Raw genomic sequence first — 12941 nt, 5'->3', positions numbered from 1 at the left:
AGAGAAAAAAGAAACAACCAACACCCAAAAGATAGGGGTCACGGGGCAGACCGAGGCCCGAGCCCAGGGTGACGTGGCCACGTGTAGTCCTCACTGAACACAGTCCTGGAGCCACGACAAGGCCCAGGTGACGCTCAAGTCCCTGGCAACCCACGTCCTTGTGGGACAAGGTCCTCCTGAAGCAGCAAGGACAAAGGAGCAACGGAGGTGACCCAATGAGGAATGACCGTGCCAAGCCCACAAGGCACGGAGCCCCGCCCCCCCCACCCGAAACACTCAGCACTCAGGGTCCCGCCGGGGCTCGCGTAGGACCTGCAGGGATCTCCTCCTCCTTCAACCCGCTGACCCTTCGCAGCCAGAATGTGAAGAACTGATTCACACCCAGGTCTGACTCCCAGCTGGATAACAGGCCATGAAAACTCAATGGGACAGGAAGTGAGCATCGTGACGGGGACAGGCTCACCCCAACGCTGAGAGGACAGGACAGTCCCCAGGGGAGAGGACGCAGGTCGCCGTGGGGAGGGTGGCCTGGGGACCAGCTCCTCACGTGTGGCCGATGAGGATGCTGACATGTTCTGAGATCAGTTGCAGAAACAGCCGTCGGGGGTCCTTAGGTCCCAAGGGGAGGCTGCAGTGACAATTCTAGCACCAAATCTCATAGAAAGCAGCTCTGTTACCCTGGAAAGAAAGTTGTTATGAAAAAATCAGCTCAGGCTCAGAAGTGTCACATTCCCCCACAGCCACCGCTTGCTCAGCACGTCCCACTCTGAGGATCCCCCAAACCCAGCGGTGCCCCTCGGTCCCAGTGCCCCCGCGTCCTGCCCTCAGGGTCTCAACCTTAGCAGCTGCGAGAGACACATCAGAGCCCTGGGCACCGGCCCTTCCCGGGGAAGGACACAGTAGCACAGTCATGGGGTGTGGGATCGAAGACACCAGCCCACACGCTCCCAAGGCTCCCAGACGTCCCCTCCCAACACCCAGACTGACAGGCAGCCTGAGCGTAGGTCTCCCCGCCTCTGCCTGTGGGAAGAAAACACTCTGTGAGGAGTCAGGAGGGAAGCTGGGTCCCGTGACCCTAAAGGAACCCCACACTCCTGAAGCCCAGGGAAGGTTCCAGAAGAGTGACTGAACACCCATACAATCAGCAAACACAGGGAAAGTACATGTGTAGGGGATGGAGCCAACCGGCTGTCTGGACAGTTGTCCTCAGCAGGGACCTTCCCCTCTGGCCTGTGACAGCTGGGAATCCGTCCCCATCGCTAGAGTCATCAAGTGATGAATTTGTCCTTCACTTTCCCACGGGCCTCACTGAAGGGTCAGTGTTGGCAAACAGGCCCCCGATGGGCAGCACCCGTGTGGGTACGATGCCCACTCACGAGGCGGAGCACACGGCCACCTGGGCCTGACCCCCAGGGGGACAGGGACCTCGGCCCCACCCCTGCCCACCTGAGCGCTTCCTCCTCCACGTCACAGCCACAGCGACCGCAGCACCAAGGAGACCCAGGGCAGCAGTGATGTACTCGATGGGGACGGTGGTCCAAGGAGGGGGGTCTGCGAGGGGGAGGTGAGAGGCCACCCTCAGGCCCGAGTCCTGACCCCGCTCAGGGACGCCCTGAGGAGAGGCTCTGTGCCCACGCCCCCCCCTCACCCCATCGCAGGGTCAGGGGCTCGGGCAGCCCCGCGTGCCCCACGCGGCACGTGTAGCTCTGCTCCTGTCCAGGGGGCACGGCCACGGCCGCCCACGTCTGGAAGGTCCCGTCCCCCGCAGGCCTGGTCTCCACAGTCTCCGTGTCCTGGGGCAGGTCCTCCCCGTCACGCTGCCAGGTCAGGGTGATGTCCGCGGGGTAGAAGCCCCGGGCCCAGCACCTCAGGGTCACCTCACGGTCAGAGGTGGGGTGGCGGGTGACGTGTGTCTTTGGAGGGTCTGAGGGGAGGGGTGAGAACATTCAGGAACTTTGAATGCTCAGGGGACACTCCAGCAGCGCTCATGTGACACCCTGAGAATGGAGGGGACAGGTCATGTGGGGGACAGGGAGCACCGGCCAGACACCAGCCTGGGCAGAGGCATTGGGACAATCGCCTATTTCCTGGAAAATTCTGGAATCAGGGGAAGAACCTAGAGGAGGAATATTCAGGTCTCTAATGGGAGACACACACTCAGGTGGAGGCTGATGACTCAGAAAAGCCTCAGTCAGGCCTCCAGAGACGGGCTCAGCCCGGGAACCAGGGAGCACGTCCTGGGCACCAGGTGGCTGCAGGGTGTGAGGGAGCCGCTGTTCAGGGAGAGGCTGGGTTTCTTATTGTCCTTTAGAGACAGCTGGGCCCGCGGGGAGTCACAGAAGAAGGAAACCTGGGGGCCCTTCCCTCTCCGGAGCTGGAGGTGGATTCCGACACTGACCACTTCCCTCCTCTCCCTGTAGGAGCCGCCCCAGCCCGCAGACCCCTCCCCGGGGAGGCCCGGGTCGGGTACCTGCTCGGAGCAGCGCCTCCCTCCCCTTTTCCAGGAGCAGGCGGAGCCGCTGCACGCACGTGTCTGCCAGGAAGACCCTCCTGACGTCCGCATCAGGGACCTGCACGAAGTGGTGCCCGGTGACCTGTGTCGCCGAGTCGGCCCTGCTCCAGGAGCTCGGGTCCTCGTTCAGGGCGATGTAGTCGGTGCCGTTGTAGGCGAACCGAGTGTATCCGCGGAGGAAGCGCCCGTCGGACCCCACGACGCAGCCCGTCATTTCCTGGAAGGTGTGCGACACTGACCCCCTCCCGCGGTCAGCACGGGCTCCCTAGCCCTTTGCTGCCCCCCCGCCGTCAGAAGCCCCTGAGTAGGGCTCCACCCCGAAGCGCAGGAGGACCAGGGCCAGTGGGTGGCAATGGGGGTCATGACCAGACCCGGGCGCGCGTGGCTCACCGTCCTCGCTCTGGTTGTAGTGGGCGCGCAGCCTGTTCAGGTTCGCTCGGCAAGTCCGCTCCTTGTGCTTGATTTCCCGCGTCTGCTCCTCCCAAAAGTCTGAACCCTCCTGCGCCAGCCACGGCTGCTCCAGCCACGGCACCCGCGGCTCCAGCCTCGGGTTCGGAGAGTCACTGTCGAACCCCAAGATTTCCGTGTCGTCCACGTAGATGACGACGATGTACCGGGGTTTCCTGCGCCCCGCTCGGGACTCGCAGGTGGTGAAATATCTCAGGGTGTGAAGGGCTGGGGGTGGGGAGGACGCAGGTCCTGGGTCCCCAGGTGCACCGGTAGGCGCAGGGAGACCTAAAAGGGGGCGGGGTCGGGGGCGAGAGAGGGAGTCGGGTGTCTGGGGTCCGCGTCTGCCCTGCGCCCGCGCCCCACCCCCAATCTCTTGCCCCGCAGAGGCCGTTCCCTCCGGACCGCGCACTCACCGGCCCAGGTCTCGGTCACCGCCAGCGCCCCCGAGAGCAGCACGAGCAGCGGTCCGGGTCCCATGACCCAGACACGGAGCGTCTGCAGGGAAAGGATTGCCCAGTGATTGTGAAATCTACCCGCGGAGACGCTGATTGGCTGCTCTCGAGCGCGGACACCCAATGGGAGTGGGAGTGGGCGGAGCGTCAGGAGGATCCGGGCCCGGGGACCCGGGACTCTGTTGTCCGCCGCCTCCTGCTCGGGGAACTGTCCGCCGCGTCCCGTGCGCCGAGGCGGCGGCAGCCAGGCTCTGCGAACGGGCAGGAGGGACACCTACGGGCTCCCCTTTCACTACCGGGGTTTCTCGTTCCTCCGACTCTTGCCTGGCTTCCCACCCCACTCCACACTTCCCTGCGCCACGGCGGGCTCGCCTGATGTCACCTTCACTCGGTGGCGCCCCGTGACCCCGCACCTGCCACCCTCTTTCCAGGATGAAGCAGATGAGTTTTGCTCACTGACCACGTCCTTGCTCCTAGGAATGACTTCCAGGAAACTCCGATTGACGATGCTGATTTGATGTGATTTAAAGACGGGTCTCAGGGGAAGGCTGAACAGGGACGTGAGGGAGCTGGGTCCGCAGTCGCGTCGGCGGAGGACGGAACTGGGAGCCGCAACCCCCTGGAAACGAAATCCGCCCCGCAAGCTGAGCTGCCTGCTCTAACTCGGCCTGTCGTCTCGCCAAAGGTCGAGTGGCCCTTACTTACACTGATATTGTTACAGAAACGAGCGCCTCCCCCGCGGCCTTTTTTCCTGTGGTTGGACTTCGCTCACCGCCAGGAGGAACTGGGGCTCTCGGTGCCAGAGTTTGGTCTGGAAAAGGAACAATTTATCCAAAAGTTAATACCGGTAGAGTAATGGCTCAATGGTGCCGTTAAATCCCACAGTACCTTTAAACACCCACGAACCCGCACACCCCGACCTGCCTCCCTTTGTCAAATCGGGCCCGTTGGGGCACCGTCTCTCAGGAACAGAAAACAAGCCGGTCGCTCGGCTGGGCTCCCCTTCTTAACCGAAAACCCCATCCTCAGGGCGAGCGGGGGACCCTTCTGCGTCCTTTCTAACCGCTAAGAGAGAGCCCCGCCTCGCCGCCGCACCCTGCTTTCCTGCTTCCTGAGCCGCGGGGCAAGAGAGCCCCTCTCTGCTTGTAAAGCCGCGTGGTTGGGTCGCCACGTGTGTGCAGCGTGGGTTTAATTCTCCTCCTGATCTTCCTCCCCTTCCCCGGCCCCCCGCCCCGTTCCCACTCCTCCCACAACCGGCTACATCTGCCAATAGTCTCCTTTCTTCTGTGCAGCTGGTTGGCTGTTTCACAGATGCAAAATACGTCTCAATTCCGGTGCTGCTGCTTTTCACAATCCCCAAGCTAGCGTGTGGGGGGGTGGGCGAAGGAATGGGGGGTGCCTGGGGCCTCTTAGCCTCCCCACCCCCCGCCGCGCTAAAATATTTGCTATGCACTTGGTGTAGCTCATGACTGGGCAATGATATGACAGTTATGAGACTTTGTAACTTCCGCCGGGTATCCCATAAAATAATGGAAAGGTGGTTGCAGAATGATTAGATGCCAAGCAGGGCTCAGAACAATGCGCAATCATCAACATTGCAGGGCGTTCCCAAGCTGCCACCGGGGAATCCAAGGGAGGTCGTTGTGCCTGCGCTGCAGCTGGGCAGGCAGCAACGAACACCCATTAGCAAGAATGCTACTTGCCTTCTGTTAAGTCAATAAAGGGTTATCGTTTACAGTTGCAACAGACAGGGATGGAGGACTAAAGGGAACGTGGCAACAAAGAGCGGGAATCTTGACCCAGACAGACAGATGTGGCTCGGACCCAATCGGACACCTGTCCTACCTGCGGGGGCCCAGCTCCCTGCACTTCCACATGGACGTGAGCCGCCACACTGGGGTCCTGAGAAGATGCCTTCATGGAGTGAACACTGTCACTGGGAACCTTCTCCTGCTATAACCTCTGGGGTGCACAGCGCATGTCCTCTCTGTCCACAATACAGCCCAGGAAACTACTCCGTGGGTCCCAAGGACATTTCCCGCTCCCGGTGGGTCCATGTGAGGTATGACAATTGGATTTCATCTATATGCCACCTGGCATGGCAGGGACACAAACACACACAGTGATGATGTGCATGTTTCCTCCCTCGGCTGAGGCTTTGCCTTGCAGGAGGGCGACAGCCTTCATGGGGGCAATTCTTGTTAGAGAGGATATTCCCCAACGGGGAACTCCCGCTGAGTCAGTGACTGAGGGACTCATTTCACGGGTCGATCATAAAATCTGTCTGTCACACTTGGCCTCCTCGGCAGCATTTCATGGTGCCCCTCACCCCCGTCCTCTGGACACGGAGACGCACCAAGGGGACAATGAAAGCCAACTGGGCAAAATGTCAGGGGCTTTTCCTCTGCCCTGGACAAGCGCTGTGCCTGCAGCGCAGCCCGAGCGCCGCTCCCTGTGGGCACCACGGACTCTCTCCTCCGGGAACAGGCCCTGGCCACCCCGGGCATGTGGGCGAAGGGGCCTGGGAACCCGTCCTGCTGAAAGGGGACATTGGACATCACTGTCGGGGGCTCATTAACCAGTATAAAGAAACTGATACATTAGTAAGTGATACATGTCACGCTCACTCCCTGGAGATGCAGATTTAAGGTCATGGCTCACAGCCCCAAGGTTTGGTCTCTTGGAAGAGGCATCAAGGAAGGACTGTCTCCAGCCTCGTTGCAGGGACCTCTCCAGGTGCGACTGACTAACCCACCTGCAGCCAATGTCAAAGGAGGTAACTCACGGCACCACATTTCTCACTGATAAAAGGCGCCTGACTGTGCAGGGACAGCTGCCCCGTCTGTGACAGTCACCTCCCTCTACAGCAGAGAGGAAGGCCTTTTCAGGGAGGAGGAGCCACCGCCCACGAGGGCAGACGGCCGTCCCAGGAAGCGGCAGGGCCTGCGGGCTCCCACACTGAGGCTGCTGCGGACGGAATGCGCAGAAGGTGACTTTTATATTGTTCTTTCCTCCTCATGGCTTCCCATGGAAACGGGACCTGTCTCCTCAGACCCCTTCCTAAATAGACATGAAAAATAAAATATGGGTACCTGCTGATCTTTTGCATCTACTGGACAGTGATATTCTTTATTAATTATGATAATGAAGTTAATGCTTCCTTGGCCACACATCGGGCTTCTCCTACTGTCAACATGCGCTTTGCTGCATGTCCATGGTATATCTATGGTCAAGGACCCGTCTTGGGGAAATGCCTCCAAGAACAGGTCCCTGAGGATTCCCCTGGTAGAGGCGTCTGTGGATCCCCCTAGGTGAGTATGCGGAGCTGCAGCCACGGGTGATGGAGGGCTAAGAAAACACCCAAATGTGGTGGGGAAAGGTGTGAAGCGACCTGCCCTGTCTGTCACAGTGAGTCTTGTCCTCAGACTCACCAGCCACGTGCTCGTGGCTGAATGTCTGTGGTACAAGAAAAAAAAAAAATCAGTGAGTCCCCATTTAAAAAATGATTGTTCTTCCTTGGTGGTCAGATATGTCTGTGACTACGCCACTCTCTTTGTGTCCTGGACACTTTGTGGGAAGCCCTATGGACACCCAAAATCTAGCTCACTTTTAAAGGCTTCACTTATTTTTAGAGAGAGGGGAAGGGTGGGAGAAAGAGAGGGAGAGAAACATCCATGTGTGGTCTCCTCTCGCACACCCTCTACTGGGGCTTGGCCGCAGCCCAGGCAAGTCCCCTGACAGGGAATGAAACCAGCGACGCTTTGGCTCCCGGGCGAGCGCTCAGTCCTCTGAGCCACAAGACAAGGTCAGGTCAGACTTCCTAGACAGGACGAGCAGTTATCCTTGGAACTCGGCCTTGTTCATAATGGCGTTCTCTTTACATGAAGCTATTTGGTTATTAGAGCAATGGATCTGCCGTCCCTTTATGGACTGCAGATGAAAACAGAGACCATGACGCTATTTGTTTTCAAAATTGTCACACAAATTATCACAGATCCTGTCAACACATAGACGTCAAATAGCTATTAGAAATGATGGAAAATATTTTACTTATTACAGAATAATATTGAGATCAATGATTTCGATCACTGTCTCGCCTTTATTTATTTAAAATTCATTCCTTCTTTCCTTCGTTCATTCACTCACTCATTCATTCCTTTTTGTTTCTTGGCGAGCGGTCCCGACGGAGGGCGCGCTGGCTCCTTCCCAGGAGCCCGGACCAGAGCGCGGCGGGGGCAGCGCCGGGAGGGGCAGGAACGCGGGACGCGGCCGCTGCGGATGGGCCGGCGCAGCCTCAGAAATAAACCTTCCCGAACAAAGACCCAGGGCTCCCTGTGTTGTTGTTTGCTGCCTCATTTTTTGAAGTTTAAATTTTATCCTTTTAATCCTCACCTGAGGATATCTTTTTAATGATTTTTAGAGCGAGAAGAAGGGAGATGGCGGGAGAAACACAGAAAGGTTGCCTCTCGCGCGCCCCCCTGGCGGGGATCGAACCTGCAGCCTTTGGTGCCCAGGGCGCCACTCCAAACACGTGAGTCACCCGCTAGGGCTCTTTTTTTAATTTTTAAAATACTTTTTATTTTTTCAGTTACAGTTGACGTGCAATACAAAATAATGTTGAATGTAAACTGTGCTTTAAAACATTAAAAAAATCACTGAAGTTTGTGTGATGGGAGGGGGTTCGGGGGCCGGGGTAAAACGGGCGAAGGGGTTGAGAAGCGCAGACCGGCAGCGACAGGACAGTCCCAGGTGTGACGAGCAGCACGGGGAGCACAGTCAGCGACACTGTGGTGACGAGCGTGGTGCCAGGTGCGCCCCAGGCTTGTCAGGGGAATCTCTGCATAAGGTCTACGGGTGTCTCATTACTATGCTGTGATTTTAAACTAATATAATATTGTATGGGAAGTGAAAGTCAAAAGTAAATGTAAAAGATAGTGTAAGTGAACATTGTTTACAAGCACATTGAAGACAACAAGACTCAGGAAAGACGGAGGTTAGTGACACGGGCTCCGCGGCGCCCCGCGCGCCCCCCAGCGGGTTTCTGCCCGAGTCCGGCTCCTGCTCCACGTGCCGCAGCTGCCTGCGTGGCTGCTGGGAGTACGGTCGGCGCAGGCGCAGGGCACGGCTGGGCACGGAATTTCCTGGAAACCTACAGGTGGCTCTGACCCGGGTGGCTCAGTTGAGCGACGTTCTGCCAGGGGCAAGGCCGCCGGGTCGGTTCCGGGTCAGGGCACAGGTCCGGTTGCCGGTTCAGTTCCTGGTCGAGGCACTTAGCAGAGGCGATCGGTGGGCGTTTTTCTCCTGCATCCATGTTTCTGTCGCTGACACTCTCCCTCCCTTTCCGTCACTGTGAAAATAAATAAATAAAATCTTTAAAAGAGAAAGGAAACAACAGGAGGTTTTAATGGAGACTTTCAGGCTGGAAAATTGGGAAAGGACGAACATTTCAGGTGCCAGAAGCCAGGTGAGGCCCAGCTTGACTGGAGGGCTTTGGCAAGTTGCTCTTTCCTGCGGGGCTGGGGACCGGTCACCCCAGGCCTCACCTGGGACCCTCCGAGTCCTTGGGCTCACCCACAGGACGGCTCTCGGTGGGGGCTGCAGCGCCCCGACCTCTGACACCAGCCTGCCCTGACCTCTGACACCAGCCTGCCCTGACCTCTGACACCAGCCTGCCACGCTGGCTGTTGGGCCTGAGGTCGCTCCCCTGAGAAACCTCGGAGCAGGTGGGGCGCCCAGCCCCGCGTCCCCGGGCCCCTCGGCAGGGAGCTGTCACAGTGGCGGCCGTAGGGAGCCCCCACCTCAGGTTCAGGGGTCGTCCAGGCGGGTCAGGCAGACGGGCAACGGCTGCGTCTCTAAAGTGCTGGGCCATGGCCGCTGTGTGGGGGAGGGGCAGCGGCTAGACCGTCGTGGGTGACGTGGACTCCTCGGTCCTGGGACTCCGCCCTCTTTGTATGACTAGGGACCTGCAGTCACCGCTCCCAGGTAATGAAGATGCAAACAATTAACAGTGACTCGTGGCCCTGAACGTCTGATGTTGAAAATGCCGTTGGAATGAAGGCACGACTCCTCCTGCGGCTGTAAGGTAGGTGTTGTGAGGGTGAGTGTAGTTTTCTGTTTCAATCCTCAGCTAAGGACAGGTTTTCATTGGTTTTAAAGACAGAGAGGAAGGGCGGAGGGAGAGAGGGAATGAGAGACATGGGTCACCTCTCGAACCCTCACCCTTTAGTAGCACGGGACGTTCGTCCAACAGACGGAGCCCGCTGGCCTGGGCTACGTGAGTGTCTTATCTGGGGTGGCTACTGAGCCGCCGGGGTGGGGCTTGGCCACACTGAACTGTGTGGAACAGAAGGTGTGCCCTTGAATTTGAAGACATCACAGGAAAGGAGAATATTAGCCGCCTCCTGCAGATCTTCCCAAATTGATCACTTGTTGAAATGATGACCTTTTGCCATGAATGAGGTTTGTTTGATTTTACTTTGTTCCTGTGGCTACTAGAACAGGAGATTAGCCCTGGCTGGTTAGAGCATCAGTTGGTTAGAGCATCGTCCTGATACCCCGAGGTGGCAGGCTCAATCCCCGGCCAGGGTTCATTCAAGAAGCAACCAATGCATACATAAGTGAGTGGAGCAACAAATCAATGTTTCTCTCTCTCTCATTTCAATAAATTCAAAAAATGTTTTTAGAGAAAACTAGGTTGCGATGACATCTGCGGGTCACCTGATATGCCCAGGGCACCGTGCTGGGTGGGACCCAGGAATCCTCCAACCGCCCCACCTGGGTGTGGCTGAGACCCCCCGCAGAGCCTGAGGGGCGGAATAGGTCAGTGGGTCAGTGGCTGATGCTGCACATCTCACCTCGCAGGGTCCGCCAGTCTCGGGTCTGACTCGGGATAATGATGACCGCGTTATTTCTGTCACCTGGTGTTGAACATCTAACTTGTGCCCAGTGTTCCCATCAAAGGCCCCATGTCCCCAGGTGCCCACGCCATGCCTGGCACTGAGCTGGCCTCACGCAGCACCTGCGGAACCTTTTGTAGATACTGGAACGGAAACGGTGCACTTGGTCCTCTTCTGGCCTCCGGCCGCCTCCCCTGGCGGCTCCGCTGTGGAGCCAGGGCGACCACAGCCCCTGTACCAGGCAGGCCCCTCCCACCTCAGTCACTTCCTGTCCCACCTCATCCAACCAGGTTTTCCCTGAGCTAATAAGGTTTTCTCACCCCACAGAGAGGTTACCAGGAACAAAGGGCATAGTTGTGCATGAAAATTATTTATAAACTTAGATTTACATTAGATCCTGGGTATGATGGTCGGTCCTCTCTTGGGAAGAGAATATCAAAAATGACAGAATTTTCTCTAGTAGTACAATCGGATCCTCTTGAATGCTGGTGACTCATGTGCCTAAGAACGTGAGGAGTCACGGGCGCGTTGACGGTAGGAGCAGCGCCTGAGAAGCACCAGGTGTCACAGGACCTCTTTTTTAAGTTTTTAAACTCTTTTTATGGTTGACATCACTACCGCGGCCCCCATTGCCCCCCCCTTTGCGCACCTCCCCCTGCCCTGGCCCCCCTTCCCTCCGCCGTCCCCACACTCTTGTCCCTGCCTGTGGCCATGCCCCTCTGCCCTTCGGCCGGTCCCCTCCCCTCCTTCCAGCCAGTCCCGACCCCGCTGCTCCGACAGCTCAGTCTGCTCCCTGTGTCCACGTCTCCGTCTGTTTTGTTCATTAGATTCCACATGTAAGTGGGGTTACACGGTGTTTGGAGCCTCCAGCTGGCCCTTCGACCCTCTTTCGTGCCCTGACTGGTGTGGCTCAGATGGTTTGGTGTCGTCCTGAAAGGCAAACGTGGCCGGTTGGGTTCCTGTCCCAGGGAGAGGCACGTGAATGATGTTTCTGTCCCTTTCTCCATCCCTTCCCCTCTCTCTCTCAAAAAAACCAAAACAAAACAAAACAAAAAAACAAAACGAAAACGAAACCCTCTTTTGCTGGGCACATATAATTTTAAGGATGTTGTTCTATGGAGAAGCCAAAGAACTTGTGTGTATGACCCCTGGGCAGGGACTAGGGGGCGATGCGGGTGGGGGCGGGCACGGCGGGGGGGGGGCACGGGGGAGGGGCAACTGCAACAGCACGATCAATAAAAGACACTGAAGAGATTTGCAACAATGTAAAAGAAGGAAAGTTATTTTAAAAACAATTTTAAAGTGTGTTATATTTTTACAGAGATTTGAAATCAAGAAAATAAATTTCACGATCAGCAATTCCCGTTTTTGTAGTTTGCATTTTCACAAAGCATTACTTAAAAAAGAATTTAGGTTTTTACATTGGACAGACAATGCTATAGTAATTTCCGATACATAGCCGTGAGGAGACAGTTATCTAACCTAGAAAGTGTCCCCTGGCATTTCCCGTTCCCACCTGGCACCATAGACCGTTCTTGCGGTATTAGTGACTGTGTTTCCGGGGCTGTAACTTTACACCCTCGTGACTGTTCTGCAACAGCCAGTTCCTACCTCTCACTCCCTCAGCGTTGTCACCCAGCCCCCAATTTCCCTCCCATCCGGTGACCGTGAGTTTGTGACACCGGACAGACTCTGTGGTTTTTTCTCAGGCTGGTGGCGAAGACAGAAAAGCTGTGATTCTAATTCGTGGTCAGGTGGTTGCTTTGGGAAAGGATCATTGGCCCTCACAGGCGAGAAAAAGCCAAGGTTCCCCGTTTCCAAAACGGTGGCCTTGGTTTGCATTGCTTCTTTCCCAAGCGGTTGCTAAGGAGCCAGTTGACAATGGTGCGGCCGGATCCGTGGTAACTCGGGCCCTCAATTTGCATCTAGTTGGGGAATTGGGGAAGGAAGTCTGCGGGGAGTTCCGTGGGATGGAGAAAGAGCAACGCTAACCTGCCAAAATGAGGAAACGAGAGCCCGTCCTTGCTCTGCAGGGGGCGGTGCCTTGGACGCGGCGCAGCCGAAGCCGGCGGGGCGGGGGGTGGGGGGCCCCGGGAGGTGGCCGCGTGCCGCGTAGGCTCGGAGAAGCGCGCCGGGAGCTCACGTGCACAGGAAGCGTGAGGTTGAGCTTCCGTTAAATACTTCCCTACTTACTTAGCCCGCATGGTCCGAACAAAAAATGGCTGGATGAGATTGGCTTTCTGAGTGGCAACCACCCACACTCCCAACAGCGTTAGGTAACCGGGGTAGTTAGTGGTAAAACGTGCTTCGCGCCAGCTCCCCGGTGACCACCAGGGGGCGCCCTCGACCTGTTCGGAGACCGCTGGCGCCCTCTGACCTACTCTGCCAACCCGCGCCAGAGGTGCAGGGCGCGCCTGACTCCAGGACTGATCGGTTCGGTAACTATTTATGTCCCTTCATGCGCTAGGACATCTTGACTCAGCCAGGACTTTTGATATAAAATAATAGGCCTGCCGGTTGGCTCAGGTGATTGGAGTGTCCGCATACCCCCACGGGCTGCAGGTTCGAAGCCGGGCAGGGCACATGCCTAGGCTGGGGCAACGGATTGCAATGCCTCTCCCTCTGCCTTCC

At 57.3% G+C, this 12941-nt stretch overlaps 1 protein-coding gene across 1 annotated transcript; it reads right to left on the bottom strand.

The window, feature by feature from the left end:
* Positions 1-1372: 1372 nt before the first annotated feature.
* On the bottom strand, positions 1373-3457 carry LOC129082596 (patr class I histocompatibility antigen, A-126 alpha chain-like). The gene is made up of 5 exons (XM_054588306.1): positions 3376-3457; positions 2903-3187; positions 2471-2746; positions 1649-1924; positions 1373-1551 (listed from the first exon to the last, which is right to left on the bottom strand). Exons 1-5 carry the CDS (start codon positions 3437-3439, stop codon positions 1373-1375), a joined length of 1080 nt encoding a protein of 359 aa, XP_054444281.1. The 5' UTR covers positions 3440-3457.
* Between the last annotated feature and the right edge of the window lie 9484 nt (positions 3458-12941).

Source organism: Pteronotus mesoamericanus, unplaced genomic scaffold, assembly GCF_021234165.1.
Source record: "Pteronotus mesoamericanus isolate MK-2021 breed Mesoamerican mustached bat unplaced genomic scaffold, CSHL_Meso_final scaffold_128, whole genome shotgun sequence".
Taxonomy (NCBI): domain Eukaryota; kingdom Metazoa; phylum Chordata; class Mammalia; order Chiroptera; family Mormoopidae; genus Pteronotus; species Pteronotus mesoamericanus.
The sequence above is the reverse complement of the archived record's forward strand: the minus strand, read 5'-3'. Positions and strand labels throughout refer to the sequence as shown.

Excerpts from the sequence above, each read along its gene's own strand:
- LOC129082596 (XM_054588306.1), bottom strand. The coding sequence starts at position 3,439 with ATGGGACCCGGACCGCTGCTCGTGCTGCTCTCGGGGGCGCTGGCGGTG. Across the intron at positions 2,747-2,902 it reads CTACAACCAGAGCGAGGACG|TGTCGCACACCTTCCAGGAA; the intron begins GTGAGCCACGCG and ends GGAGGGGGTCAG. Across the intron at positions 1,552-1,648 it reads GCCCCTGACCCTGCGATGGG|ACCCCCCTCCTTGGACCACC; the intron begins GTGAGGGGGGGG and ends TCCCCCTCGCAG.